The sequence below is a fragment of the Eleutherodactylus coqui genome, chromosome 13 (assembly GCF_035609145.1).
Source record: "Eleutherodactylus coqui strain aEleCoq1 chromosome 13, aEleCoq1.hap1, whole genome shotgun sequence".
NCBI lineage: Eukaryota > Metazoa > Chordata > Amphibia > Anura > Eleutherodactylidae > Eleutherodactylus > Eleutherodactylus coqui.
The window spans coordinates 34115094-34142465 of NC_089849.1; the positions used below are offsets into that span (position 1 = coordinate 34115094).

Below are 27372 nucleotides of genomic sequence, written 5' to 3' on the forward strand. Positions count from 1 at the left end.
CACCCAACAGTAAAGCTCTGCTTACTTTTCAAACCTGGTGAGGGCATCAGCAACTATAGTGGCTTTGGCCAGAGCTTGCTCGTAATGGTTGTTCTGCTCAAACAGGGCAAACATGTTTCGACTGCGAGTCAGCTTCAGCTTTCTAATCAGCTCTTCCACCAACTGTTTTTAGGAGATAAAATTGAGAGGGTTTCATTACAATGACTCACTGCATGTAAGAAGCCAATGACTAGCCCACGCCAATGTCTAGCCCACGCTCTATCTCCTAAAACACAGACTGTTAAATAAATACACTGCAGACAACAAACCTAAACTGATAACTCACTAACATAATAAAACAAAATGTAAAAAAAATATTACCACATGACCATCTAAACTTTTTCTCTTGGCTTCTGTAAGATCCCCTGCTTAGGTTTGAGGAATAACAATGATTTAGATTGTATTGGGCTTGTACTTGTCACTTCGGTAATGTCAGGAAGCCTTTGGGGTGCAAGATGCTTAGGAATACAACCCATTATTTTGAATGGGTCCATTTACATGTGCAATTTTTCTGTTGCAGCAATGCTGTGAGATAGAAAGATTGCAGCATGTCCCATTTCTAGGCAATTTTGTGTAAGAATCGCCCTTTTATTCCCTATGGGAGCCAAGAAAAAAAAGCGCCGGAATCTGAGTGATTCAGAACGATAATCGTCCCGTGTAAAAGGGCCCTTAGCCCGATGTGGTGTGGTTTGTTATCAAAACAGCGCTGCCCTCCTGTGTATGCATTATGTAACTACTAGAGATGAGCGAGCATACTCACCAAGGACAATTACTCAAACGAGCATTGTCCTTAGCAAGTACCTGCCCGCTCGGAAAAAAAGGTTCGGGTGCCCGTGGGGGGCGGGGAGCGGCGGGGGAGAGCAGGGGGGATTGGAGGGAAGATCTCTCTCTCCCTCTCTCCCCCCTGCTCCACCCTGCTCACTCCCGCAACTCATGCTCACCCGCACCGGCACCCAAACCTTTTCTTCCGAGCAGCCAGGTACTCGCTAAGGATAATGCTCGCTCGAGCAATTGTCCTCAGCGAGTATGCTCGCTCATCTCTAGTAACTACATGTTATGCTTCATACTCACTCATCATCCCCATAGCATCTACAGGGTGACCATGAAAAAGTACCCCGGAGACACTCTCTTATGAAAGCTTTCTACAAGAAAATCTATCTTTGCTGCCCATAGCAACCAATCACAGCGCGTATTACATTTCTTATACTGCGAAGGTAAAATAAAAGCTGCGCTGTGATTGGTTGCTATGGGCAACAAAGACAGATTTTCTTTCAGATAGGTGCCGGGCTACTTTTCCATGGCCCACCCTGTACATTAAACTTCATTGGAATGTTGTTTACCGGGAAATATGTTAATTAGATGCACTAAGAATAATAGAAAAGTCTGCAGAGCCTTTTGAAAAAATCCGCCAGTGTCTACAACTGTAGGCAACACGCAAAGGGACCTCCACGTTGGTTTGCCCTAATTTTGTGTATTTGAAATAGCTGACGCCTTTACATTATAAGGCCTTAGTCAGACGGGCGATTTTTCGCGCAATTTGCGGATCGCATGACGGATGCGCATCCGCAAATCGCGTGACCGGTGCGCGCAAGTCGCCCGCAAATCGCCCGAAAATCTGCTCCTAGCCGCGTTTCATTAGAAACGGGCCGGAGCTGTCCAGCACATTGCATTCAATGGAGACGGCAATACAGCCGTCTCCATTGAAAGCAATGCGCTGCGGGCGAGCCCGGGATGAATTGTCGGTAAGGGCTTAAATATATAAGCCCTTCCCTGCAATCCATCCTAAAATGTGTTAGAATAAAAAAAAAATTGTATACTCACCTTCTCCCGGCAGCCGGAGCTCCGCGTGGCCGTCCTGCAGTGGGTGTGAAGGGGGTGTGAGTCAGACCTGCCCCCTGATTGGCTCAGCGCTGAGCCAATCAGAGGCATGCCTCACTCACACCCATTCATGAATTCATGAATGGATGTGAGTCAGACCTGCCCCTGATTGGCTCAGCGCTGAGAGGCAGCAGTCACTCACCCATTCATGAATTCATGAATGGGTGTGTGAGTGAAACCGGCCTCTGATTGGTCAGCGCTGTGACCAATCAGAGGCAGATCATTCAGCAGGCGGGGATTTTAAAGCCCCGCCGGCTGAATAGTGCCAAGAAGCAGTTCAGGAGAACTGACAGCAGCTGCGGCTGGACTCCGGCTGCAGCGGAAAGGTGAGTATACAATTTTTTTTTATTTTAACACATTTTAGAATGAATTGCAGGGAAGGGTTTATATAGTTAAAGGGGTTGTCCCGAGGCAGCAAGTGGGTCTATACACTTCTGCATGGCCATAATAATGCACTTTGTAATGTACATTGTGCATTAATTATGAGCCATACAGAAGTTATAAAAAGTTTTATACTTACCTGCTCCGTTGCTGGCGTCCTCGTCTCCATGGTGCCGACTAATTTTCGCCCTCCGATGGCCAAATTAGCCGCGCTTGCGCAGTCCGGGTCTTCTCCTCTTCTCTATGGGGCTCCGTGTAGCTCCGTGTAGCTCCGCCCCGTCACGTGCCGATTCCAGCCAATCAGGAGGCTGGAATCGGCAATGGACCGCACAGAAGCCCTGCGGTCCATGAAGACAGAGGATCCCGGCGGCCATCTTCAGCAGGTGAGTATGAAGACGCCGGACCGCCGGGATTCAGGTAAGTGCTGTGCGGGTGGTTTTTTTAACCCCTGCATCGGGGTTGTCTCGCGCCGAACGGGGGGGGGGGGGGTTTAAAAAAAAAAAAACCCGTTTCGGCGCGGGACATCTCCTTTAACCCCTTCCCGACAATTAACCCCGCGCACGCCGGCAGCCCATTGCTTTCAATGGAGCGGCTGTATTGCCGCTCCATTGAATTCAATGGGCAAACATCGTTCTTCTCTGTCACAGCTGTTACAGCTCTGGCAGAGAAGAATGATTTGTCTTCTATATGTTCTCAATGGGGTCAGCGCTGCTGCCGTCGACCCCATTGAGCGCATATAGAGAAGAGAACAGGAATCGCAGATCGCAGATAGGTGCGATCTGCGATTTTTTGTTCTATAATTTATCGGACGAGCGCATAAAAAGTGCTCATGTGTCCGATACCATTGCGAAGCAATGGTTTTATAAAATCGCCGGACGCATGCGCATGCGCAAATCGCGCGAAAAATCGCCCTTCTGACTAAGGCCTAACTGTTATTCCTCATTCCATGGAATAATTTTCCTGAGCGTGGATATTCATATAGATTGCAGTCACTGGCCTGGGACGGACTTTCTACTAGTTCCATTATAAGTGTAATGGATGGCACCGAGCTTCCTTTTATGCACCTCGGCACAAAGCTATTGGAGATAGAGTGCAAGTGTTATAGCAATGACCAGAATTTTAGCTCACCTCTCCAGCTGTAGTATGAGATGTTATTGGAAGTTTACAGATGCCAGATCCCGGGTAGTAGACAGTACATATCAAGTCCTGCCTCTGAACGAGCATGGAGATCTCCTCGTAGGATGGTACGTACTCCCGCTGTTTTGTCTTCTCCAGAGACGATAGGATGAAATCTGCATACTTCTCCATTTCTGTGTTGGGGTAACAGCTTTTCATTCTAGGAAGGGTGAAATAAGAGCAATGTCTCCGTTCAATCAACACTTTCTTTTCAAACAACGAATGTGTCTTTAGTATTGCCCAATGGACAGATTCTCTATTACTTCCAAGTAAGCCAACTTGACCTTGCTAGAGGTCAATGCTTCCTCATGAATTGGTCCATCTGTCATCATACTAAGCCATTGTCGTAAAAAAGGCTAAAATAAGTAATAACGGAGGAAGCATCATAGTTTGGAGATGCTTTGTTGCTTCAGCATCTGGATGCCTTACCGTCAGTGAGAGAACTATGAATTCTAAGGTCTGTCTAATCATTATACAGGAGACTGGAAGGACAGCAGTCCGTGACCTCAAGCTAAAGAGACAATGGGTGATACAAGACAATGACCCAAGCAACCAAGTAAGTCAACCAAAGGTACCTTTTCCTGGGATGAGTATTGCCCAAATTATATTGCTAGAAACAGCGAGTTCAGGTAATAGTTAGGTGCACTGCCGCTGTTGGATCGGAGCTGCACGCTGGGTGAGTGGAATGCCTGTAGGGCTACTGCCTGGTCAGAGGCCAATACGGGAAGTTACTATTACTACTAGAACCGCTATGTGGGATACTATTCCTACTGGGTTCACTATCGGGGTCACTTTTATTACTGGAGCCACTTTGTGGGGTACTATTACAGCTGGGGCCACTATGGGAGACTCTATTATTACTAGGGTCACTTTTACTACTGGGGCCACTATGGGGGACCCTATTATTACTAGGGTCACTATTACTACTGGTGCCATTATGGGAGACTCTATTACTATTGGAGACACAATGGGGCTACTATTACTACTGTGTTGGACACTATTACTTCTGGGTTCACTATCGGGGTCACTATTATTACTGGAGCCACTTTGAGGGGCACTATTACTACTGGGGCCACTATGGGAGACTCTGTTATTACTAGGGTCACTATTACTATTGGGGCCACTATGGAGGACCCTATTATTACTTGGGTCACTATTACTGCTGGGGCCACTATGGGGGACCCTATTATTACTAGGGTCACGATTACTACTGGGGCTACTATGGGGGAGACTATTATTACTAGGGTCACAATTACTACTGGGGCCACTATGGGGGACCTATTATTACTAGGGTCACTATTACTACTGGGGACACTATGCGGGACCTATTATTACTAGGGTCACTATTACTACTGGCGCCACTTTGAGGGTCACTATTACTATTGGAGACACAATGGTGCTACTATTACTACCGGAGCCACTATGTGGAACACTACTACTACTGGGTTCACTATTGGGGGTCACTATTATTACTGGAGTCACTTTGTGGGGCACTATTAATAATGGGGCCCACTATGGGAGACTCTATTATTACTAGGGTCACTATTACTACTGGGGCCACTATGGAGGTCACTATTGCTACTGGAGCCACTATTAGGGTCACTATTACTACTGGAGCCACACTGGGGGAAACTATTATTATGCAGTCTCACAATTACAATGGGCCCATAAGGCTGATGTGGCCCTCGGTGAAAATTAGTCTTGACACCCCTGATCTAGTAAGTCCCCTGCAAAGCACAGCAATGCTGCAACCTCTTCCCACTTCAACATGTGCCTGGACAGGTAGATGAGGACAATGGACAATCATGGTGTAGAGAATGGGGCAGACGCACAGAATATAGTAGATGGAGGGAAACCAGAAAACCAATAAAATAACATCAGTACTAGAAATAAAATATACATAATTCACCATCACAGGTCTTTTTTTATTTCTTGCAACTGTAAGGGCCCGTGCTTTCAGTTCATGTGCTGTTCATGTATTTCATGGACCCAGATAAATGAATAAATTCTATATTGAGTCTCCTTCATTTATTTTCACAATGTAACGGTCGGCTCCTGGCCATTAGCAGCGTGAAATTAACATATCGCCATTCTTAGTCATTCCATTAGTGAGCAAAGCGCTCGGGAGGGGTGCGATTTATCACAGATGATTCACCATATTTGTCATTAACATGTAATGTAGTTGATCCTATGAAATAACTCTGTGTAACGGGAGGTCACCTTGATAGCTTCTAATGTACCTGTGCAAGTGGAACCGGAGGAAGCGAAGGATAGCAGGACTGGGCAGGTAAGTGCAACTCATGCAAGTAAGCAGCTGCCAGTATCGGAGGTTAGATATACTCCCAGGCTCTGGTGGGTCTGTGGTTTGCTTCATAACTTGGCAGTAAACCTCATCTCGAAGTGGCAGTAGGTCTAGACATGTCTGAAGTACCCCCTGCATTAGTGGCACGGGGTCTCGTTCACTCTCCATTTGTTGGAGGGAGTTGAAGATTTTCACCGCTTCATCTCGTAGAGCTGTGTAACCCTTGACGTTATGGGCTGAAAGAAGCAAAAAGTGGAGATCAGGGGTTAAAACACACTAAAGGGCAATGCAGATATGTGATCTGCGCTAGTCTAAACATGTAATATATATAATTATATACAATGCACATGTGTAAAAAGGCATGCTGAAAATAAATACATGAAAAGGGGCACTTAAAAAGAGCTTAATAACCATTCCCTATACATGAGTTTGGCAGGAGGAGACACATAATTGTTTCCACAATTCCTCTCCAACCTCCTCACAACAGACGTTACATATGCTGACCGGCCACTTTATTAAAGACCCCCATCTAGTAACACATTGGAGTTTTTTTTTACAGGAATATTGGCCCATGTGGTCAGGAAGTTTCATGTATCTGCCATTAATTAGATGACAGGAAGGGTTCAGCCATTCTTGCTGCTTGCGCCAAATTCTGAACCTCCCATCAGCACGGTGCAACAGAAATCTGATTCTTGTTACCAAGCAAAGTTTTTACACTGCTGATTGATCCAATTTTACAAGGTCTTGTCCACTAGAGTCTCGCCTTTCTGTTTTTCTTAGCAACGGCGCTTGAACTGGTCATCTACTTTTATTGCCCACCCATACTAAGGAACGAAGAGTTGTGCATTCAGAGACACAGATTGGAGGTGCTGCAGAGTAGACATGGCAGGAGAAGCATCTGCTGTCTGAGAGGAGACGGTGCACCAGGACGGTTCAAGAAAAGGGTCTGAGTAAGAGAGAGGGAGAGGGAGTTAAAGCGGCAAGGGAAAAGGCCTGAGAGTACTGGAGGGGGGAATGGAGAGTAACGCTCCTGACCACAGCCCATGCTGCAGCATAGCCTGGGTGGGTATTAGCGGCGATTACTGCCCAACGGAACCGTAAGTGAGGCTGACCTCAGAAGACAAAATTGGGAGCGCACACCAGAAAGGGTTATTAAAAGTCAGCAGGCCTGCTGTGGGAGACAGAGGTTAGTTGCAGGACACTGAGATGCTGACAAGTTGCTGGTGCTTGAACCTCTTTTACGGACGGGAGTGTTCATAGCAATTGGCTTTCTTAATAGACTGTATCACAGTGTTAACCCCCAAAGGGAAGCTGTGTATTATATATTGTCCTTTGCATTAATCTAAAACAGTACTGATATCGATTGAGTATGGTTGGTACTGTTCACAAGGTATTATAATTGTTAAGGACTGTTCACAAAGTGTTGCCATTCCTATGTTCAGCTAGTGGTTGATAGTGTCTAAGCCTTCAAGAATGAAAACTCAACTGTATACTCATTATTCTTAAATTATTGTTTATTCCTATTTTTGTGTTTTACATAAATACTGTATATCTAGGTTACTCCATCTGCAGCATCGTATCCTGAATCCTGTGTCATTTTACCTACGCTCGCTACAGTTCTACAGTCACAGCATCTTAAGTAAATGCCAGTGATCACCTGGTTGCTGCATGTCTGGCTTTTCTATCCGTCCACTGCAGAGAAAATATAACATTGCAGCCATTCAGATGGTTGACCATATAAAGCATAGACACACCAGATCCACCGGGACAGTTCTCCATTCTGGCTCCTACGCAAGGACCCATAAGGATATATAGCCAGGGGTTGTTCTGATGGAACAAGCCCTTTAATCTTATCTCCTGCCTTTTTGCAAAGCCACTGGATGAAACAGTTCAAAAGTCAAAAATAAGTTTCCCAGAAAAGACGGCACAAACATAGTAAAAATGGATTGCGATAAGGAGCGTGACTGGAGGCGTTCATTTTAATATTTGTGCTACTTTGTCTGGCAGACTAGAAGGAGGGAGTAGAGACAAGGGATCAAAGGACAGAGAATGACTAAGACATTTCCAAACTCCTTGGCGTCTGGGGTCCTTATGGAAAGACAATGATCTCCTTATTCGTCGGAGTGGGAAACCCCCAAGTGACAAGTTGGGTTGCGGTAAATGATGGTTTTGCACATGATGAAATCATAGATTCCCAGTAACATTTCGGTCACCGCAGATGAGCTCGGGATCTGATTTAACATAATGGCAGTTTATGTAGAATTGTGTTTCAAAGAGTTTGCTGTGTTTTACAGTGTACAGTTAATTGCTAGAGAGAAGGGACTATAAAACTCACTGTGCCCATTTGACTTCCATTTTTCCTCTCCGGCTTCCACTCGTAAAGATGTTGTTGAGCCATCAACTAAATTATACGGGGTTTTTTATAAATGATCTTCCCGATTTTAAAAACTCCCATTTAATGACACTCAGATACATAAATCTGATATCAACGGACACAGAAACTCAAAACTCAAAAAGGGGAACAATACAAGGATCTCTCCCATGATCTGTTTATTCCCAGGACTGTGATGGTAACAAGAGGGCATCCGCTACATCTAGAAGAAAGCAGGTTTCATCACCAACATAGAAGGGGGTTCTTTAGTGTAAGAGCAGTGAGACTGTGGAACTCTCTGCCTGAGGACGTGGTGATGGCAAAATCCATAGAGGAGTTTAAGAGGGGACTAGATGTCTTTCTAGAGTGCTATGATATTACAGAATATAGACATTAAATAACCAGCGGGGTTATTGATCTCAAATGTTGATGTAGGGATCATTCTGACTGCCATTATGGAGGCAGGAAGAAATTTTTTGCCCCATAATAAGGGTAAATTGGCTTCTGTCTCATTGGGATTTTTTTTTTTTTACCTTCCTCTGGATCAACAAGAGGGGGTGGAAACAGGCTGAACTAGAGGGACATTTGTCTTTTTCCAGCCTAGCATACTTTGTTTCTATGGTTTTCCATATCAGAGGTGATCAATGTGAGCCCCCTTTGTCATTTGACATACATGGAGCCTGTAGTCAAGTTCCTGCCATACATGTTGTAGCGATGATTGACTGATGCAATGGCTTCTGTGATGTCGTAGATCATGCATGGTGGGTGGTAAGGGGGGCATGTAGACTATCTAGAACACTCTCTCAGAGAAAAAAAATCACAAGGCGTAAGGTCCGTTGAACGTGAAGGCCAAGGAAGAAGTTCACTGTCATCACCTCTTGCATGGCGGATCCATCTGTTTTGTAGTCGCCTATTGAGCTCACTTCTGACTTCATTGTGAAAATGGGGGGGTTACCCCATCCTGTTGGAAGATGAAACCTGAGATTTCCTATTCCAGCTGCAGCAGAAGCCATCTCTGTAGCCTCCAGGTAATTTTCTATTTTATATATTTCTTCTATTTATTATTCTTTATTCACTTCCTATCCTTTACATCACTCACTCCATGCAGAAGTGGGCGCATTCCCTGACCAGCGGGCGCAGCGCTTAGTTGCCAGGTGAGGGCTGCTCTGTATGCTGAAGTGAGGGCATGCTGATTGCAAGGGAGGAGGTTTTCAAACCGAAAACAGCTATGGATCTACAGATCCACGGATTTGGCGGTGGAATTTTCCGCTACATGTAACCATCAGACGGTTTTGATAAATGTGGCCCTGTGAAACATTACATGGACCTTGCTGCAAAGTCAAATAGCAAACACTACTTCACGACACTTACGGGAATGATCGTCGGATCCGTAGGGGAAGGGTAAAAGCGGAGCGTAGAGGGGGTTCTTTGTATGTCGTAGAATTGGGTTCAATTTGTAGATTTCTTCCACAGTTTCTTGATTGCAATGATTCTCCTGAAGAAAGGAGAAGGAACATGCTGTAAGGTTTTCTTTCTCATGGCGCTGACACAATTGTGGTTATCCGCTCGGGTTGCAGAACACACAGAACACATGTAGCCCCATGAAACTTCCTTCTCACTAAACTCAAAATTAGCTTCAGATTTCTCTCAACATCCTGTTTCGACATGTAAAATAGCTGAGATTGGGAGGCAATTTCGGGCAGCGCTAATCTGAAACTGATTCTGGTTAAATTAGGGGATACAACTGGTGGGAACGGAAGACTACACCAATGACTAATGCCGTCATATATAGTTTCCTCTATTCTAGTCGAGGATGGCAAGTCTACCCAACAATGCAATGGTGCTTCATCTCCTCCACCAGGGAGAGCACTGCTGCCTTACATTAGTCTAGGAAAGCCCCATGGACGGGTGGTGGTGGGATTCGGGACATTTAAAGGACCATCGGGACATGGAGCCGCGACTGGAGTTATCTCTGATCCCAGCTGTTGCGGCCAGATGTCAGCTGTTAAAGGCAGCCAACAGCCAATCTGTATACTGCGGGCTCAGCGCCTGACTAAGTGCATACAAACCCGGTGCACAGCCGCTGTGCATGTTCGGTGGATGGCGCCAAAAATTTAAGGGGTTTTTATAAAATAACAACTTACCCACTTTCACAGCATATCCATATGGGTCCCGTATTCCCTTTATGAATGAAGCATTGGTCAAGCATGTGCTCTGTCACTCCATTCATCAATGTGGGACTGCCAAAGATAGCGGAATACAGTGCTTTTCATAAAGAGGAATGGAGCGGTAGCGCACATGCTCATCCACCACTCCCTTCACAAGGGAGACACAAGACCCCAGTTCTCACGATCTTGGGGGTCTGACTGCTAGGATGATTGTCCCTATATCCCCCCCATCTATGAGGTGATAGCTGCTACCAAGCTGCGGCTCTTGCTCCGGTGGACTGAGGCCATTTACTACAGGGAAAGCTGTTCATGCTAATGTTTGACTGTGCCCTTCCATTGATAAGTTAGCTGTTTGGCAGGGGCGTCAGGAGTTGGACCCTGATCAATATGGTGACTATCAAATCCTGAAAATGACTATTGCCTGAACAGTGCATTCCCAATCATGACTTGTGCCAGGGAACTATTTTTCAAGTATTTGGTACAAGGTGGAAGTAGCCAGTAGATAGATAGATGAGGTCTACAGTCAACTCTACTCACTTCGATGTCTTTGATGAGCAGCTGCGTGGGAGTCTCCATTGGGTCTTTGCTGTCTATCACTTTTTGGATGGCACACACCCAGTGCACGGCCTCATTGAGATGTTCTGTGTACAAGCGGTAACAGTGCTTCCTTCCATACACAGTTACATTCCAGTACCCTGAGGACAAGCAGAGCAAGCATTAGCAGGAGCTGAATAATGAATACCCGTCGAAGATGTGAAACCTCATTACGGAGCAAGTTGCATACCAATTATTTGATTATGATCCTATCCAAGAAAAGAAATGTAAAGCACCAGAATCTAAAGATAATAAACTATCTTAATGCCTCCGGTCCCACTCAGTCAGTCCCCAGAACTGCTAAACATAGATTACATCCTTACCTATTTAACTCATGAACTTAAGAAATATACATATCAATTTTAGAGTTATGGCTGTATAGCGGCACATGCAGTGCCCCATGGCTCTATGACATTGTATACCCTCCTACCAAAAGTAATTGGACACCTGAGCAAGAATCAAAAGTAGTATTTATTTTCATGTGTTAATACTTAGTGGGGCTCCTTTGACCCAAATGACATTGTATACTCTCTCTGCATACTTTCTATGTCTGATACACTTCAGCTGGTATTTCCCTCCATTCAACCTGTAAATGTCTGGTGAGTTTTCTCAAAGAAAATAGACGCTGCTCAAATTTCAATATTCCAGTTCATCTCAAAAATGTTCGGTAGGGTCCAGTTCGGGACTCTATGCAAGTCAGTCCAGTTGTTAGCAGCATATTATTGTCAAGGTACACCTCCGTTTTCATGGTTCTTGTCACTACAATCAACGGACCAAGACCATGCCACGTAAACATCACAAGACCACGACATGTCCATCTCATTTGGAGATGGAGTATTATGATTCATGCCTCTATAGAACATTCTTCCATTGCGCAACTGTCCACTGATGATGGTCCTTGCACTATTCTAGATGGCCAATGCAGCTGCTTTGGGAAAATTCACCAGACGTTTGCAGGATGAATTAAGGGAAATACCAACTGAAGTGTATAAGAGGTTAGTAGAAAGTAAGCTACGGAGAGTATCCAATGTCATTAAGGCCAAAGAAGCCCCACTAAGTATTAACATAAGTAAATAAACACTACTTTTAATTCTTGCTCAGGTGACTTATGTTTCTAGGGAAGAGAACTACTGTAATACGGCATCCAGTGGAATTGGCACAAAAAACTTCCTTATGCCACTGCACAAAATTGGAGGCATACAAAAGTACAGTAGGGACTCTCAGAAGATGCCCTACTATGGCTCTGGCTGTATTACGGCCGTATGCATGAAGCCTAATACTGCATAAATTAATAGTAAGCCTTAGTGCTAGATTATAAGCACATTTTTCCACTGTGTCTCGTAGATGACAGAACGTCTTGGTGGTTGCTGTGATTGGTCTACTCTGATCTGATGGCTGCCGTTACTTACCAGTCTCCTTATACGTTTGTTTAGACGGCCACATGACAGAACACAAGCTGGTGAGCACCAAACTTCCCAAACGTTTGTTGGGCTTCTCATTGCTATTGTAGCAGTCAAGGGAATCTGGAGTCAGCACAAACCAATATTTCTTCAGCCTTGACCAGGGCCGCCTGGCTTCACCACACACCTCGCGCTGCAACCACCCTGAAGCAAAAGGCAAGAGAGAAAACGGAACTGGAGTTAGTAGAGATAAATATAGTCTTCTTTCACACTGCGCCATTCTGCCTGCCGCTGGTGGACGCTTCTATCCAGCTAAAAAGACTGACAGAGATGGAAACCATGTGAAGCGGAGACCAAAGAGAGTCCCTCCATCCTACACATTAAGAGCAATGGTTCCATTCAGATATCAGTCCCTTTCTAGTTTTTCCTACATAGAAGACGGAAACCCAAGACAGAGCTGGAAAAAAAACGAAATGTGAAAGAAGCCTAATCCTGCTAACTTCAAAATAGACGGGTATCAATTCATTAAAGGGGTTTTCAAGCCAATTCCTATTGAGGACCTATCTTCCGCTGGGTTCCCTAATGGTGGACTGCAGCCGATCAACTATTGATCCTTGGCTCTGGTGCTGTATTTATGTACTGAGACTGGTTCTGGTGCTGTATTTATGTTAGAAGCTTGGTTCTGGTATTGTATCTATGTAATGAGTTTTGTTCATGCTGTATTTATGTACTGAGCTTGGTTCTGGTGCTGTGTTTATGTTAGGAGCTTGGTTCTGGTATTGTATCTATGTAATAAGCTTGGTTCTGGTGCTGTATTTATGTGCTGAGACTGGTTCTGGTGCTGTATTTATTTTAGGAGCTTGGTTCAGGTATTCAGGAGGTGAACAAGGCATTACGCCGAAACGCGTTCTTGTGATACCATGTACCTGATCATGCAAGCTTAAACGAAAATAAAGCAAAGAAAATTCAACTCACGTGTCTGGATTCCTACACATTTCTCTATCTATATAATAAGCTTGGTTCCGGTGCTGTATTTATGTGCTCAGACTGGTTCTGGTGCTGTATTTATGTTAGGAGCTTGGTTCTGGTATTGTATCTATGTAATAAGCTTGGTTCTGGTGCTGTATTTACGTGCTCAGACTGGTTCTGGTGCTGCATTTATGTTAGGAGCTTGGTTCTGGTGCTGTATTTATTTCAGGAGCTTGGTTCTGGTATTGTATCTATGTAATAAGCTTGGTTCTGGTGCTGTATTTATGTGCTCAGACTGGTTCTGGTGCTGCATTTATGTTAGGAGCTTGGTTCTGGTGCTATGTTTTGCACTGAACTAAGTTCTGGTGCTGTATTTATGGGTATTATTCACACGTAGCAACTATGCAGCCAAAACAGCAATCAGTTCCATTTTTTTAACCTGTTATGCTTATTATTCTTGAGAACTAATGTGATTTTATTTACAATACGCACAATGAACCACAACTTTTCTCATTTATATGATAAGCAATGACTAAGTTTGGCAAAGTCAGCTAACAAAACTTTAGCAGGCTGATTATGTTTACATAGGATTGATCTTGCACAAGACCTGGACGCCACCTGAATGTTTTATATCCACTTTATAATACAATATCACTCATCCTGGCCGCCGGCCAATCCTCCCACAGCTTCCTTTCACTTTTATGTCATCCAACCTTTCCAACTCCCACCATCTCCTCACATGAGTGATATTTCTGCCTTACTCAATTATGAAATACTAAAACTGACAACGGACATAAAAAAATGAAGAATGTTACACGTATTTTTTTTATTATTCTGTTATTTTTTGCGTCGTTGGCATTGGATGGATGAAGCCAGCAGGGACTATTTATTTACCTTTCACAATGACATCCTGGTCGTCCTTGCATGTAACCTTGCTGCTCGGTGTTATGAGGCTGTCTTTTTCCACAGAGGCATGTAATGGCCTGAAATAAGCAAAGACATAATGGGATCAGTTAGCCGGCCACCCACACTTGGTGCAAAGAATATGATAGCAGATAAGAGGCCGCCTACGCCGCTCTTCTCCTATCTCGTATCAGTCAGGATTTATAGCCGAATGTAAGACTTGTCAAGATACTGTAACTACAAACCATACATCCACCTGTTATAAAGAGCATCGCCGTGCCACCCCTCACAGGCGGATGTCACCGTTACCCACAGAGGACCTCTCACCACTCCTGACATGTCTGTTTTAATAAATGTTTCGATTTCTCGTAAAACAATAATTCTGTGTTGTTCATCTATTTTCCTTCCTGAAAATGTAAAAATTGACAACTAGGTGATACCATTTATGGCTGCCTTTAGCAATGTATGACCCGTGTGCTCACACGGGGCCCTGGTCTCCAGCTTGTGGTGGGGGTACCAGCAGATGTAGGGTGCGGGCAATTGCTTTCTTAGGTCCAATTGGCCACAGCGGCATCTTGTGGAGCTATATGAATCATTCTCCTCCTGGCTTAGTCTCCTCCCTCAACCGGAACATCGGGGAGAGGGTACTATTATATGGTGGGGGCACAAAAGGGGGTATGATTCCATTGTGGGAACACAGAATGTTACGAGTTGGGTTCTGGTGCTGTATTTATGTTACGAGTTTGGTTGCGGTGCTGTGTTTATGTTATGAGTTTGGTTCCGGTGCTGTATTTATGTTATGAGTTTGGTTCCGGTGCTGTATTTATGTTATGAGTTTGGTTGCGGTGCTGTATTTATGTTATGAGTTTGGTTCCGGTGCTGTATTTATGTTATGACTTTGGTTCCGGTGCTGTATTTATGTTATGAGTTTGGTTGCGGTGCTGTATTTATGTTATGAGTTTGGTTCCGGTGCTGTATTTATGTTATGACTTTGGTTCCGGTGCTGTATTTATGTTATGAGTTTGGTTGTGGTGCTGTATTTGTGTTATGAGTTTGGTTGTGGTGCTGTATTTCTGTTATGAGTTTGGTTGCAGTGCTGTATTTATGTTATGAGTTTGGTTCCGGTGCTGTATTTATGTTATGAGTTTGGTTCCGATGCTGTATTTATGTTATGAGTTTGGTTCCGGTGCTGTAATTATGTTATGAGTTTGGTTCTGGTGCTGTATTTATGTTATGAGTTTGGTTCTGGTGCTGTATTTATGTTATGAGTTTGGTTGCGGTGCTGTATTTATGTTATGAGTTTGGTTCCAGTGCTGTATTTATGTTATGAGTTTGGTTGCGGTGCTGTATTTATGTTATGAGTTTGGTTCTGGTGCTGTATTTATGTTATGAGTTTGGTTCCGGTGCTGTATTTATTTTTATGAGTTTGGTTCCGGTGCTGTATTTATGTTATGAGTTTGGTTCTGGTGCTGTATTTATGTTACGAGTTTGATTTTGCTACCGTATTTATTCATTGGACTGTATTAGTGTGGGTAGGTAAGCTATTACTGTACCTTGTTTCTTTCTGCACAAACAAAATACAGGCAGCTTATCAGTGCAATATGTATAGAATTTTTTTCTTATGTAGGTTAGGAGCAAAAACAAAAATCTGCACAGGGTGCTATCTAACCTAAGGTCACCCCTGATACCAGTCCCCTTGGGACATGTCCCTACACACTTTTACACTGCAAAGGTCCCTGTTCGCAGGATGACTGCCAGGTCCATTAAGCGCCCAACAGCCGTCCCATGGACTGCCGCCCTACTATCAGTCCTGTGCTCACACAGAAGCGATAGTCGTTGAAGTGAATGAAGACAAAGCGAGTGCGGATCGTTCCGGCCTGCCCGTCTCCATCCACAGTAAACAGGAGTTGCTCCGACAGGTGAGCGTTTTCTTGCCCAGTGCCCTGTTGGCAGGCACGTGTAGACGGGACGACTATCGCCCAAATTGACTGTTTCCAGCAAGAATTTGGGTGGTCATTGTCCCATGTAAAGTACTCTTAAGAAGGGGTGTAGCTAAAGGCTCATGGGCCCAGGTGCAACAGTTTATCTTGGGGACCCCAACTTCTCTTAACCCCTTAATGCAGAGGCGTAACTTGAAGCTCCTGGGCCCCAAGGCAAAACCTGTAACAGGGCCCCCAACTATAATGCTTTATTCATAGTACTGGGCTCCCTACATGGAAAAAAGAGGCCTTATGGTCCCCCTAAGGCTCCTAGGCACCGGGGCAACCGCATCCCCGGCATCACCTATAGTTACGCCAGTGCCCTAAGTATGGATTATAAATTCAGACTGTGTAGGGACAAGACCCATTGATAAAGAGAAATGGTACCGTGGCAAATTTCCAAGACGAATAATACAGGAACATGGTTCTAAAAAAAGATGCTCCAGCTTTGTTATTTCATGGGGAATACAATTACTTGCTAGAACCAACTTGCCAGGAGAGCTGGCGGCAACTGTTTAAGAAATGAATACAGGCATTTTAAGTTAAAAGGATTTTCCTATGAAGGACATTTTCCCCCTATCCACAGGATAGAAGATAAGTGCTGGGACCCACAGCAATCCCAACATTTGTGCATCCAGAGTTCCTCATGTGAATACATGACCAACGCTCCATTCAATTCTACGGGACAGAGGGAGATTGAGGCTGATGTTTATTCACATGCGGAACACAGGGTGCGCAGATGGTGAAATTACTGGGGGTCCAAGAGCACAGACCCCCAGCGATCAGACACTTGTACCCTCTCCCAGCAATCAGGCACTTGTACCCTCTCCCAGCAATCAGACACTTGTACCCTCTCCCAGCAATCAGACACTTGTACCCTCTCCCAGCAATCAGGCACTTGTACCCTCTCCCAGCAATCAGACACTTGTACCCTCTCCCAGCAATCAGGCACTTGTACCCTCTCCCAGCAATCAGGCACTTGTACCCTCTCCCAGCAATCAGGCACTTGTACCCTCTCCCAGCAATCAGGCACTTGTACCCTCTCCCAGCAATCAGGCACTTGTACCCTCTCCCAGCAATCAGACACTTGTACCCTCTCCCAGCAATCAGGCACTTGTACCCTCTCCCAGCAATCAGGCACTTGTACCCTCTCCCAGCAATCAGACACTTGTACCCTCTCCCAGCAATCAGGCACTTGTACCCTCTCCCAGCAATCAGGCACTTGTACCCTCTCCCAGCAATCAGGCACTTGTACCCTCTCCCAGCAATCAGGCACTTGTACCCTCTCCCAGCAATCAGGCACTTGTACCCTCTCCCAGCAATCAGACACTTGTACCCTCTCCCAGCAATCAGGCACTTGTACCCTCTCCCAGCAATCAGACACTTGTACCCCATCCCGTGGATAGGAGATAAATATCATTTGTTGGGAAACCCTTTAATGTTGTCCTGCCACTGCCCAGAAAAAGAGGACCAGCTACAATAAAAAGTCCATTATAAAAAAAAAAAAAACAGCACGTATATGCCCTCCATTTGTCCTCTTACGTCAGCTTCTTGCAATTGATATTCCACAGTTTTTTACTAATATCTATCTGCAGAGAGTTAGCATGTTCTCCCCGTGTTTGTGTGGGTTTCCTCTGGGTACTTCAGTTTCCTCCCACACTCCAAAAGCATACTAATAGGTGAACTTAGATTGTGAGCCCCAATGGGGAACGAACCCAAGTGATGCGCAGTGCTGCAAAATACGTATGCACATATGTCACATCAGCGTTTCATTTTTCTGTTCTGTTGTAAGAGCAGAAAAAGAAAAAAAGGGGAGAGGGACTTGTTATTTGTATAGCACCAACTTATTCCGCAGCGCTTTCAGGTTATTTACTTATTACCCACCCCCACCCCCTCAGCAAGCTGGGTGCTCATTTTACCGACCTCAGAATAAATTACCTGAAAGTGCTGCAGATTAAGTTGGCGCTATACAAAATAACAAAGTAGAGAAGCATGGTGGCTCAGTAATTAGCACTGTTACCTTGCAGTGCTGGGTTCCCATCAGCATTCTTTTATCAGTTATTAACAGTGGTGGCTCTGCAATGAATGTGGCTCAGTGGTTAGCGCTGTTGCCTTGTGCTAGGGGTCCTAGGTTCAAATCTGACTAAGGACGGCGTCTGCATGGAGTTTGTATGTTCTCTTTGTGTTTGTTCTCCTCTTCTAGAGAGGATGGTGACTCAGTTGTTAGCACTGTGGCCTTTGGATGGGGTCACACAGGGCGGAATCCCGACGGAAATTTCGCAGTTTGGCCGCAGCGAAAAACCGTGAGATGTACGTTAGGAAAGCACTGCTTCAAAACCTGCAGCACTTAGCCGAGGGTTTTGGAGCAACGTGGCTGCATGCCTTCCCTCTGCGGCCAGCACTCCCATAGAGGAGAGCGCGGCCACAACGGGAAAAAAAATTGACATGCCGCGGCCGGGGAATCCGCTTTCCAGCGCTGGCTTTTGACAGCTTCGCCGTGACAGATTCGCCCCCCCCATGTGGATGGGATTTTTGACAAATCTCGTCCTCATGGCTAGCTAATCCTGGGCTTAGCGGCCGCAGGCGGATCTGCCGCAGTGAAATTCCAGTTGGAATTTCTGCGGCAAATCCACCCTGTGTGAAGCCAGCCTTACTGTGCTGGAAATCTAGGTTCAAATCTGTCTAAGAACATCATTTATATGGAGTTTTTCAAAGTCCATGCAGATTTGAACATAGGACACCCAGTACTGCAAGGCAACAGTGCTAACTAGAGATGAGCGAGTATACTCACTAAGGCACATTACTCGAGCGAGTAGTGCCTTAGCTGAGTATCTGCCCGCTCGTCTCTAAAGTTTCGGGGGCCGGCACGGGTGACAGGTGAGTTGCGGCGGGGAGCGGGGGGGAGGAAGAGATCTCCCCTCCGTTCCTCCTCGCTCTCCCCCGCCGCTCCCCGCCCCCGCCGGCCCCTGAATCATTAGAGACGAGCGGGGAGATACTCGGCTAAGGCACTACTCGCTCGAGTAATGTGCCTTAGCGAGCATACTCGCTCATCTCTAGTGCTAACTACTGAGCCATATTGATAGTTGAACCACTACCATTAATAACAGATAAAGGAACGCTGATGTGAACCCAGCCTAAATGAGTAAAAAATAAAGACAATTGGCAACAAATATGGCTGCCATCACAATTTCCATCGGGGCTGCTGCAAAGATTTCCTGGCACATCTCCCGAGTTATGTAGTGATTCTGTAGCAGGAAATGCATCATTGCATAATGGGCCAAGATGTTACTAAAGGAACGAGGCGGGAGACTCACACTGATTCATCTGGGTTGGCTTGCTGATGCAATGTTATCCACATCCATCTGAGGAGCGGTCCAATGAATACAGTGCAAAGCGAAGCAGGATGGTCTTAAAGGGAATGTATCGGCTTTATTTTCCTTTATTAACAAAAATCCCATACTGATACATATGTTTTTAAGATTTTTATTTTCTGATGTTTTTCTTTATCATGCAAACCGTTAACTCTAACGAGGGATTTGTATGCCATGTAAAAGCGACTTGTGTGTAAATGATCAACTGATCTGATTGAAATCGGTCTCATCTGCCAGAAAACTGATTTTATGTATGTAAACATTTGTCTGCCATTCACATGGATATCATCCAAGCAGCACCTGATAGATATCCAAAACATACCTTCATTACGGAAAATACGGGGGTTTTACTTTAGGACAATCAAAACAGATGACAACTGGTTCTAACCTGACTCAGTATCTATGTGTGTGAACCATCTGAGTAGTCAGAGTGAAAACTGCAAGATTTCAGGATTCATTTTTCATATAGATTAGAGAAACAATAATCACCAAACTTTTATCCTGAAAACTTGATTTACACAGTAGGTCAGTTTCTGGTGACACCTTTATTTTAAGCCACTTTATAGGGGCTACAACTGGAATGACATCATTCTTCAGAGAAGCCTAGCTATTCAGAGGTGATCAATATGACATCTAAGGTCCTATACACTATTTTGCATTATTGAACTGGATGCTGAATATGCATATATAGTCAGTGTTGGGCTGCTTTCACACGGGTGACAAAATCGCATGATTTTCTCACGATGCGACAGCGCGAGAAATCGCATGTTTGTGAAACCCATGCTTTCCAATGGGTTCCTTCACATTCTCAATGTTTTCTATGATGCTATGTTGCGAGAAAACAAAAATTGCGGCATGCTTAATATTTGAGCGATTAGCGATTTTTTTTTGTAGCCTATGTTTCCCTATGGAGCCTCCTTGTTTATCCATCGTATATCACGAACTAGCAATTTTTGTGAGGTGTGATGTGTTTGTATACCCCTAAAATAAGACCTAGCTGCATTCACAGAAAAAAAAGGAATACTTACCTGGGACCTCCCGCTGCTCTCCAAAGCTCTGATGGGCGTCCTGCAATCCTCGTTCGCCCACAGAAGATCATTTGCTGGTTGTGGGATTCAAAACTACCGCCTCCAAGAGGCGACGGCTCTGATTGGTTCATCCGGTGCTACTCAGCCAATCAATGCAGCGCTCGATGAACCAATGTGAGAGCTGTGATTGGTTGATCCAGCTCTGCATTGATTGGTTCTTCAAATTCTGCTCAGCCAGCTAGGTTGTGGGGGCAGGAATTATGAATTGGCCAATCAATGCCGCGGCTCAGACAATTCATAAATCCCGCCTCCACAATGTGATTAGTGGGGGAGCAGGCAAGACTCTTCAATAGAGCATGGAGAACATGCTGAAGGTGAGAATACTAATTTTTTCTGGTCCGGAACCAAGGTGGTAAATACACAATTTGTGAACAACCCTTAAAATCAGTACCGCGTATCAATTCTGCTCCAGATTCCGCACATACCTGACGCTACGATAGAGTGCTTCCACACTGCTCAATAGCTGGCGTTGCCTCAATTCACGGGTGGTTTAAAGGGATTGTCCAGGACTTTTACCATTGATGACCTATCCTCAGCAGTTGAGGGTCTGCTGATCAGCTGATTGACAGGCCCGCTGGCCGTATGGACAGCACTAGAAGCAGATAGCATTATCTGACTCTAGGGCTGAGTGACTGCATGATTGTGTTTAAACGCACAGATAAACCATTTATTTCTATATTCATAAATAAAAATTGTACATTTCGGGATTAATCCATCGGCTGTATCATATTCTGAATCCTGCATCGCTACGCCTCCACCCGTGACACTGCAGCATTGAATTCAATGAAAGTTCTGTAGTACCAAACCTGGCCACTGCCATGTTGACAGCGCTGTCTGCTTCCAGCACTGTCTGCAATGACAGCCGACCTGGCGATCAGTTGATCTGCGGCAATCTTGAGGGGTGGAGCCCTGCCAATCATCTACTGATGGCCTATCCTGAAGATAGGTCATCAATACTAAAGTCACAGATTACCCTTTAATGGTTTTTAGTACAAATGTATTGCAGCAGGAAACTCTCATGTGTTAAACATATGGAAATTCTTTTGGTTGGGGTGATCACTTGGAGTCCTCAATTAACATTTTGAATGCTTCAGTCTCATGGCCTTGCACTAATTGTTTCAGTCTTTGTCCTTACAAGAGAAGCCCTCCCCCCTTTTTTTTTCCTTTTTCTCTCTCTTCCTCCTTTTTTCACTTTGGCTTTGGCCAGGTTACTGTTTCCCATGTGAGCCTTCTCAGAGCAAAAAGTTGTACTATACTTCAGTGAGTGCTTCTGTTATATCGACGGCGGCAGGACTCATCGCCTCTACTCTTTCTTGCACCCTCGCCCACGGGTGACTTGTTGGATGTTCCATTACTTATTACATTGTACTTGAAGTCTGAAATCGTTATACTGTATTCTATTTCAGGCTTTTGTTCCTTTTTTTGTAAAATCGAAATAAGTGCAAAAAACCCCCCATTTTGGATGCTCACATGGCGGTTCCCTTCCATAACAATTCCATGATATGAAACAAATGCAGCGGCTTTCTAGCATGCACTATAGAAGATAGATTTGCAATCACGGTGATAGAGTTTACAAATAACGTAAGTACTTAGTCTTGGAGGAATACCAGGAGAGTTGGTAAGCAAAGTCTCATGCCAGAGGGCTAAAAGTATATCACAGGATTATGCCTCTAAAAGTGCCATGGGAAATCTTTGCCCAGCGGCTCCTGAGACGTTGCAAGCCCAGCGGGAAGGAATGCTGGGACGCGCCAGTGTGCTAGGTTTAATTTAACCACCTGAAGGAAGGGAGGGAAACCACATAAGCTATGGGCTTGGGCCAATGCCTGCACCCAGACAGTCAGATGAAGGGCATAGGAGATGTGGCGGTAATGCAGACTCAATGTGTGAAGGAGGAGGACAGGAGGAAGGGGGGGGGGGGGGGAGGTTGAATCACCGGGAAAGAGGGAATCATTTGTATAATGATGGTGCTGAGTCAGAAAAATTGGAGGAAGGGAGACAAAAGGTAAAAATAGAGGAGCGGGAGTGCAACATGAGCCTCAGATACAGAGAGAACATTAATAGAAGAGTGAAGGCAAAGAGAAGAATCATGGAAGTTTGGTTATAAGACATATGGAGAAGTCAGGTTGGCGGAATCTAAACCGCTGGCAGCTCTTCCATGTAGTTAATGCTGAATGTGATGTGTTGCAGCAATGTCATCCCATCTGTAATATTAAGAGGAGGTAACGCCTATAACGATCTAACAACATTGGCAGCGGAACAGAGAGAATGACATCTCTCATCTACTGTCCGGATGCTTCACCCCATCGCTGCTCCAATCTAGCTATGAACAGAGCGACTGAGTCACCTCTAACGTTCTGGTTGATACACTGCCTAACAGCCAGCGTCTTCCCAATGGGGTTTAAGGCAACACAACTGTAGCAACCAATATTTATCAGATTCTGGAGATCTTGAGCCCAACTGAGAGCAAAGATCAGACAAGGAGCCTTGTGGGTGCCGGCCCCGGTCATCCTCCAGCTCGTTGTGCCGTATTGGGCTTTATTCACATGAGCGTTTTATCATGGCAATTTTGCTGTGATCAAACGCTGGCCGAAAATCGTGACCATCTGGGGCATTGGATGCCAATGCATCAGTTCAGATGGGTGATTTTCCGGTGCAAAAAACGGACGGTCTGAAAAGATAGTTCTAGACTTATCTTCTGGCCGAAATACGCCAGCCAATCCCATAGACTCCTATGGGAGCCTATGGGAGCTGCTGGAAAAGGGAGGTGGGAGGGAGTTTAGCAGTGGCTCTGGTAAACTCCCTCCCTCTTCCCTTCCTCTTTCCACCCCTTGCCTGCTGTCGGCAAAGAGAGGGGACAAAACAGGGCAGAAGATTAGCATACTAGCTCCCTCTCTGTCCTGCCCTCTCCCATTGCAGGCAGCCGGTTCATCCCGCCCTCTCCCTTAGCCGGCAACAGTCGGAAAGGGAGAGAGAGTTTAGCAGAGCTAAACCCTTCCCCTCCCCCCCTTCCCCCCTAGCGCGGGCGGAAATCGCATGAACGAGAGGCAGCCGAGTCTGCACCGTATATACACTGCAGCCCAGGATACCATCAGGTGGGAGGAGAGAGTTAAACTCCCTCTCCCTTCCCTCCCTCTTTCCGCCCCTTGTCGGCTGTCAGCAAAGGGAGGGGGCGGGGCGGGAGTTGGTGTGCTAATATCCCGCCCCAACAGGCGGCAAGGTGAAGGGAAGGGGGGAAAGGGAGTTTAACAGAGCCGCTGCTAAACGTCCTCCCACCCCCCTTTTCCGGCAGCTCTCAGAGGCTCTCATAGGAGTCTATAGGAGCGGGTGGTGTATTCCAGCCAAAGATAGGTCCAGACCTATCTTTTCAGGCACGCATAAAAACCGGATGCTAATTGTTCAGTCTGATTGCAGCCAACGATCAACGACAATCTTTACTTTTCGATCGTCATTCATTTTATGTAAGCCTTAAAATCATTGTTGGATCGTTCGTCTATCGTTCGGTTTAAGCTGCGCTCGTTCAGTTGTTCTCAGTCACTTATACAGCGAATGTGATCGACTGTACGATTTCTCGTGTGAGCGAGCCAACGATATATCTGCCAGTATAAACAGACTGCACAAGTGTGAACGAGCTGGCGATAACATCACCCACTCATTCAAATGCTAAATTGGCTCATCTAAAAGGGCCCTTAAGTCAACCATTGAATGCCCCACTATTCTAGTGCCAACACTGCGCTGGTCCCTACCATTCTTTGCTGCAGCGATGACATGCCACCCATACCCACGTGACTGCTGCAGCTAATAGCTTGTCTCAGTGTTCTAGTGCCGCACATGCAGGCATTACTGCTGAGGTCAGTGATTTGACTCAGTGGTTACGAGAATCTATAGCACATCATTGCTGCAACAACATAAAGGATTTAACAGGTGAGCAATTAAATTTTTATTTATTTCATCACAATCCAGAATATTAAAAAGAATTAAAGGTCAGATTGCCTGAATCTCAACATAGTCATTCGCAAACTGTGTCGTAATATTGTCAGAGTCAACTAACCTGACAACTGTATGGTTACGTAAGTAAATGCTTAAAGGGATTGTCTGGAACTTTACCTACTGATTATCTGTCCTCACAATAGGTCATCAATAGTTGGAGATCTCAACTAATCTGGTGATTACTGGGCCCACTGGAAACATTTAGCACTGTCCATACTGCAGTGGTCTGGTTTGGTACTGCAGGTCAGCTGATCAGCTGATCAACAGGGATCCAAAGCAGTGGTGGACTCCTACAGCTCAACTATTAATGACCTATACTGGGGATGGGTCATCACTACAAAAAGTCCTAGACAACCCCTTTAAATGGTACACAGAGATGATGGTGTGATCATAGTTGTTCTTGCCATAATAGTGGAGAGAATGCCCTTACACAGACATGTACTTCAGCATGCCAGGGTGCAACATACTAACCATGGACCCAAGTATATAGCACATACAGATGTTCATGCCTACTCCTAACATGGTGAAAAGCCAGCCATAGACTTCTGATAGCTGTTGGCCGAATGCCCATTCAGTCGACAGCTCTACCGACCCCCCACTACACGAGCACCCTTGGCTTGGCCAAGCATAAATGTGTTCTCACTACTGAGAATAGAGTAAAGACCCTTTTACACGGCACAATTAGCGGGCAAATAGTCATAAAATTATCGCTGATTGGATTTTTCATACAAACCTAAAAATCATTGGTCTGCCGCTGAATCGTTTGGCATAATCAGGCATCATACGATTTGCCGAACACAAGGAAATGGCAGGCACCTCTTAGGGCCATTTGTCTCCTATAAGATCAACAGGGTCAAAAGGATCAGGCATGTTGAGATCCAATATGCCTGATCTTTTTTTACCCCATCTGCCATCAGAGATAAATTTGACCAGTTCTGTCGAAATGGATGGGTTTAGCCAGTAATCATTGAATGTGTATGACCAGTCTAATGAAAAGCACAACCCAATACAACGGAGTAGATATGCAAGTCTGTATGGAAGAAGATCACACATACATCTCATTCTTAAAGCGAACTTCTGGTCCCGGGAGAAAATTTTGTTGGTCTTCCCTGCCAATCCAGCACTAACAGGCCAAGATGACAGACATCCAACATGGCTGCCCTAATTTTCTAACTAACGCTCCAGGGTATTGCTCTTAGATTGGCCATTCAGAGAGCAGGTATAGTATATCAATAGCCTAATACTACCAATGCACGATGTTGACAGAGGATTGTCTCAGCCATCTTGGACGACTGAAAATGGGAGCCAGAACTGGTCAATAGAATGGACAACGGCACAGAATGCCAATGACAGATAATATAACTCCTCTCTCCGGACCTTGGACAGAAGTTTCCCCCAAGACCGGAGGGTCGCTTTAACTACCGTAGCTGCGTGGATAGATGCAATTACCTATCTGACACAAGTAAATAAAACTTATCACACTGGTACAGATTCTTTAACCTTACGGATAAGCCAAGTCAGACATTTAGAGCCAACTTGAACAATTCGGCTCAGACATTTTAGAAAAGCAACTTGCTATTAATTAATTTTAAGCTTTCCAGGTAATCCTCCTGTTAGGCTGAGACAAGCTGTCCTCTAAGCGATATCGAAATTTCCTGCTGCATGCCAAGAGAACTAACATTTAATAAGAAATGTAGCCGTATATAATCCTTCCAGATTCCCAGACTCCTTTGCTGCTGATCTGGTGGGAAAGTAGGGAGCCAGTCTAATCAGAGCGAGACCTCAGGCCTAAAAATAAACTTGTTTACGTAAATCCCGCGGCCAAGGAATTTGGAAAATGGTTCGAGAAAGTAGAAGGAGGGAGGGAGGGTTGCGGAGAAAAAAGTTGGGAAAAAGAAAATTGACATTACACGGTTAACTTTAAACTGCACCGAAAATCCTGACATATTACGGTAGTACTGCCGAATGATTCCTTGTATTAGGAAAAACTACAGAAATTAAGAAAAGGAAATTAGAAGGTTACTGCCTACAAGAAACATGATTAGAAGATTGAGAAAAGAGGAAGAGTCATGCAGAGGAGGGGGTCTGGCAGGGCCAGAGCTCTATATTAACCTTGCTGTTATTCTCTCCAGATGGATGTGCATCTTACATTTGCGGACTGGGACAATGCTAAGCCCAGCTGGAGTCGATCCGCGATGTATCAGGGGACTCTCTTTATCGAGCATGCTAAATCCAGAGGGACCGTCTTAAAGGGGACTTCCAGGCAGTTTTTACTGATGACCTATCCTAAGGTTAGGTGATCAGTAGTTGGTCAATTTGGGTCTATCTCTCAGGGCCTGACCAATCAGCTGCTTGGGCGCCAGCTATCAGTGCCACAACACACAGAGCGAAAGGGGATCGCTCCACTTCCTGTACAGCGGCCGCTGTTGGTAATTAAAGGTGCAGTTGTCATTGATTTTATTGGGAGTGCGCCTACAATTTGCAGCAACGGCCACTACACAGGAGTTTTAGTGATCAGCTTTCGCTCTGTACCCTATAAGTCTTGCCGGTGACAATGGGCGCTCAACCAGCCGATCCGATGGGGTTCCTAGCGCCGGCCCCCCGCCGATCAACTATTGCACAGAAATCCCCTTTAATACAGGCAGTGAAATTCCTCCCATCGATATCGTCTCAAGAAAAATTTGTGGCCACTAGAAATAAAAAAAGATTTTGCCAGCAACAAAGTCCGAACCCTGAGCATATATATCCTATTTATTACCCATTATT

The 27372-nt window shown here is 45.2% G+C and overlaps 1 protein-coding gene across 1 annotated transcript in view; it reads right to left on the reverse strand.

The window, feature by feature from the left end:
• The window catches only part of PLEKHH3 (pleckstrin homology, MyTH4 and FERM domain containing H3), an 81122-nt gene that overhangs the window by 13349 nt on the left and 40401 nt on the right, over nucleotides 1-27372 (reverse strand). Inside the window, exons 3-9 of the mRNA XM_066587322.1 lie at nucleotides 14173-14261; nucleotides 12319-12513; nucleotides 10853-11010; nucleotides 9519-9642; nucleotides 5715-6012; nucleotides 3427-3634; nucleotides 26-162 (exon numbers count right to left, since the gene is read on the reverse strand). Coding sequence (XP_066443419.1) covers nucleotides 26-162; nucleotides 3427-3634; nucleotides 5715-6012; nucleotides 9519-9642; nucleotides 10853-11010; nucleotides 12319-12513; nucleotides 14173-14261 — 1209 coding nt within the window. The remainder of the gene's footprint in view (nucleotides 1-25; nucleotides 163-3426; nucleotides 3635-5714; nucleotides 6013-9518; nucleotides 9643-10852; nucleotides 11011-12318; nucleotides 12514-14172; nucleotides 14262-27372) is intronic.